At 43.4% G+C, this 3230-nt stretch overlaps 1 protein-coding gene across 1 annotated transcript; it reads left to right on the top strand.

Moving 5' to 3' along the window:
* Positions 1-1594: 1594 nt before the first annotated feature.
* Positions 1595-2851, top strand: LOC118422260. Its single transcript, XM_035829779.1, has 2 exons — positions 1595-1961; positions 2448-2851. Exons 1-2 carry the CDS (start codon positions 1595-1597, stop codon positions 2849-2851), a joined length of 771 nt encoding a protein of 256 aa, XP_035685672.1.
* Positions 2852-3230: the final 379 nt, after the last annotated feature.

The following is a 3230-nucleotide window of genomic DNA, read 5'->3' as shown; positions in this document are numbered from 1 at the left end:
CTCCAACACCTTTTATCATATCGTTAAAACAAAACAAGATCTGAATAGACCAACATTTTGGCTTTTTAGAAATTGTTGTGAAGTGCCGCTCTGGTAATTTATTTTTACTTGAAATTTGTACCCTGTATAGATGATTGGTCTCGAGATCTGATGCGGCACTCGTTCTAAAATAGCAAAGCCTCATCAATACTTTGTGCCGTAATGCATCGTTAGAACATTGATATTGTTTAAAGGGGTATTAATCTTACTTTGCTCATTGACAATTATTGTAAAAAAACATTCCAAGGTTAAAAAAGCATTACTTTACAAATGGCGATATGTCTTCTTTGATTCAAAATTACAAATATTTCACAATTCCCTATATATATTGGAGCACTAGCAAAGAATCATTGCTGGTGAATTATTCATATTGGGTAATAAAACCATGATCTGAGGGACGATAAGGGTACAGGTGAGACACTAGCGTTTTCGCCCCCCTTTAGCGTTTCCCCCCCCCCCCGAGCAGCTGGTTACTACATATTACAGGTGCGCTACCTGATATTATACTGCACCTGGGGAGTAACGTATATGGTGTGTTACCTGGTACCTATATGGCACCTTATTACCGTACCGTAAGATGTCATACGTCGAAAGTCGATACTATATTGTTCGGTGCAAACATGCCATTGAAATGAAAAAGCCAATTTTTGCAGCTGAGGTGGCATAAAAACAGTGCTACTGCGAACGTATAAATCAACACCGTCTATGGTACGGAATACGTCAGCTATATGTTTTCAATTTGTCAGTGTTTTCTTTCTTGTGCTGGAAACATTTCCAAAGCACTAAGAAAAACACACGTGAATAAAAGTTTCTCATTATAAACACTATCTACGCGCAAGTTGATATAGCTGTTGCTAAATGTAACACAAACACTGGTAAAGTACCAGTCTTAAGAAGCACGGGTAAATGCATCAGTTCCTAAATAGTAGAAAAAGCAGTCATGTTGGAGGTGAAGATATCCCTTGGCCAGGTGCATATACCAAAATGTGCGTTATTCTAATTAATACCTAATATTTGCATAATTAATAAAGACATTACATAGTTCTTTTGTGGTCACTTCATGGTAGAGACTTCATATTGGAGATATATAGGTTGCTTGAGGACAGGTGAATACAATGAAATACATCTTATGTCAAGACTCAGGTATATGCAATCATGGGAATACAAGGGACCCAACCCTCCTTGTCTGAAACAATTTCAACTATCTTATTACCATGTAATTACGTTAATATTGATACTATGAATGGAGTTATGTATCAAACTCGTGTACTTATATCATTCTGAAACTGCATTTTGTGATTTATACCAATCAACTTCTAAAATGTCATGTAAACCCGTTTTTTTTTGGGGGGGGGGCGAAATCGCTAAAGGGGGGCGAGGTAGGGGGGCGAGATCACTAGCCGGGGAGGGCGAGATCGCTAGTGATTTCGCCCCGGGGGGGGGGTGCGAGATCACCTGTGACACTAATTATTATACGGTACCGCGACGCACAGCTCTTGGAGCACGCGAGCTACAACGCTACAATATTTACATTGCTGCACTGAGCGAAACACGCATGGCAGACACAGGGGAGGTAACCGAGATAGGTGGCGGATACACCTTCTTCTGGTCAGGAAAGAGCCAGGTCGAACCCGGAGAATCTGGAGTTGGCTTCGCAATACGCACTTTACTTGTGAGAAAGCTAGAAACCCTTCCCAGAGGAATTAATGATCGCCTTATGGTAATGAGGCTTCCCCTGAAAGGGAACACACAGCTGACTCTCATCAGTGCATACGCCCCTACTATGAGCTATGCACAAGAGCAGAAAGAAGAATTCTATGAGAAACTTGCACACCTGCTGCACACTGTACCCAAACATGACAAGTTGCTGCTCATGGGGGATTTCAATGCTCGAGTTGGCAGTGACTCCGAAGCGTGGCCAGGTGTCATTGGACTTCATGGTGTAGGGAGGGAGAACTGGAATGGCCAAATGCTGCTCACATTCTGTTCCGAGCACTGCCAAACAGTTACAAACACCCTGTACCAGCTACAAGACATCCATAAGGTCACATGGATGCACCCCCGCTCAAAGCGTTGGCATCAAAAAGATTTCATAATAACAAGACAACAAGACATTAGAGATGTGCGCATCACAAGGGCAATGAGAGGAGCAGACTGCTGGACTTATCACACGCTGCTGCGATCAAAGCTCTCTTTCTCAACTGCCAGTGCGCGGTATACACACACGAGGAGGTAAGACAGAATCAGGAAGAAGCTCCACGTTTCAAAACTCTCACATCCAGAAACAAAAGAGCTGCTACCAAGAAACCTTAGGGAACATATTAAGAAATTGCCAGCTGAAAGCAACCCAGAGAAAGCATAGGGTAACTTCCAAAGAGGGATGTACGACACATCCGAACGCACATTAGGTCACATAAAGCGTAAACACCAGGACTGGTTCGATAACAACAATGAAGAAATCACCAGCCTCCTCAAGAAGAAGCAAGAAGCCTTCACACAGTGGCTGAATGACAAGAACTCCACAGCAAAACATGACCACATAAAGCACCTTAGGAGTAAAGTCCAAGTCGAACTAAGAAAAATGAAGAATAAGTGGTGGGAGTCCAAGGCGGCAGAACTGCAACAGTTTGCAGACGAACATAACACAGGAAAGTTCTTCGCAGGCCTGAAGGCAGTGTATGGTCCCTCGTCCAACGCTATGGCACCCGTCCGCTCAGCTGATGGTACTCTCCTCACAGAGAAAAGTGACATAACCGAGCGCTGGAGACAACACTTCAGCCAGCTGCTCAACAGATCGACCCTCCATCATTAACCAGCAGGCAATTCAGGACATGCCACAGCGACCACTCCTGGCCTCTCTGGATGACCCTTCTAGCCTGGAAGAAACCCAGAAGGCCATTAAGCAGCTCCAAGGAGGAAAAGCACCAGGGCCAGCTGGCATACCTCCGGAGGTATTCAAAGAAGGAGGGGAAGCCGTCACAGCCAAGCTGACATAACTGATGCAATTGTTCTGGATGGAGGGATCAGTGCCACAATACTTTAAAGATGCCAACATTATTCACCTTTAGAGCATAATTGGAAACTGATAGTACGCCTTTTCACAGATTTTAATTCTTTAATTAGTAATGACTCAGGCAATATAGCAAGAAACAACGGTAGTAAAATTAAAGTAAGGGCATTTAATAATCTAA

This window comes from Branchiostoma floridae, chromosome 9 (assembly GCF_000003815.2).
Source record: "Branchiostoma floridae strain S238N-H82 chromosome 9, Bfl_VNyyK, whole genome shotgun sequence".
NCBI lineage: Eukaryota > Metazoa > Chordata > Leptocardii > Amphioxiformes > Branchiostomatidae > Branchiostoma > Branchiostoma floridae.
The sequence above is the reverse complement of the archived record's forward strand: the minus strand, read 5'-3'. Positions and strand labels throughout refer to the sequence as shown.

What these genes read in the sequence shown, in the direction of transcription:
- LOC118422260 (XM_035829779.1), top strand. Translation starts at nt 1,595, where the DNA reads ATGGCAGACACAGGGGAGGTAACCGAGATAGGTGGCGGATACACCTTC. An exon ending in TGACTCCGAAGCGTGGCCAG is followed by an intron (nt 1,962 to 2,447) that starts GTGTCATTGGAC and finishes AACGCACATTAG; the next exon opens with GTCACATAAAGCGTAAACAC.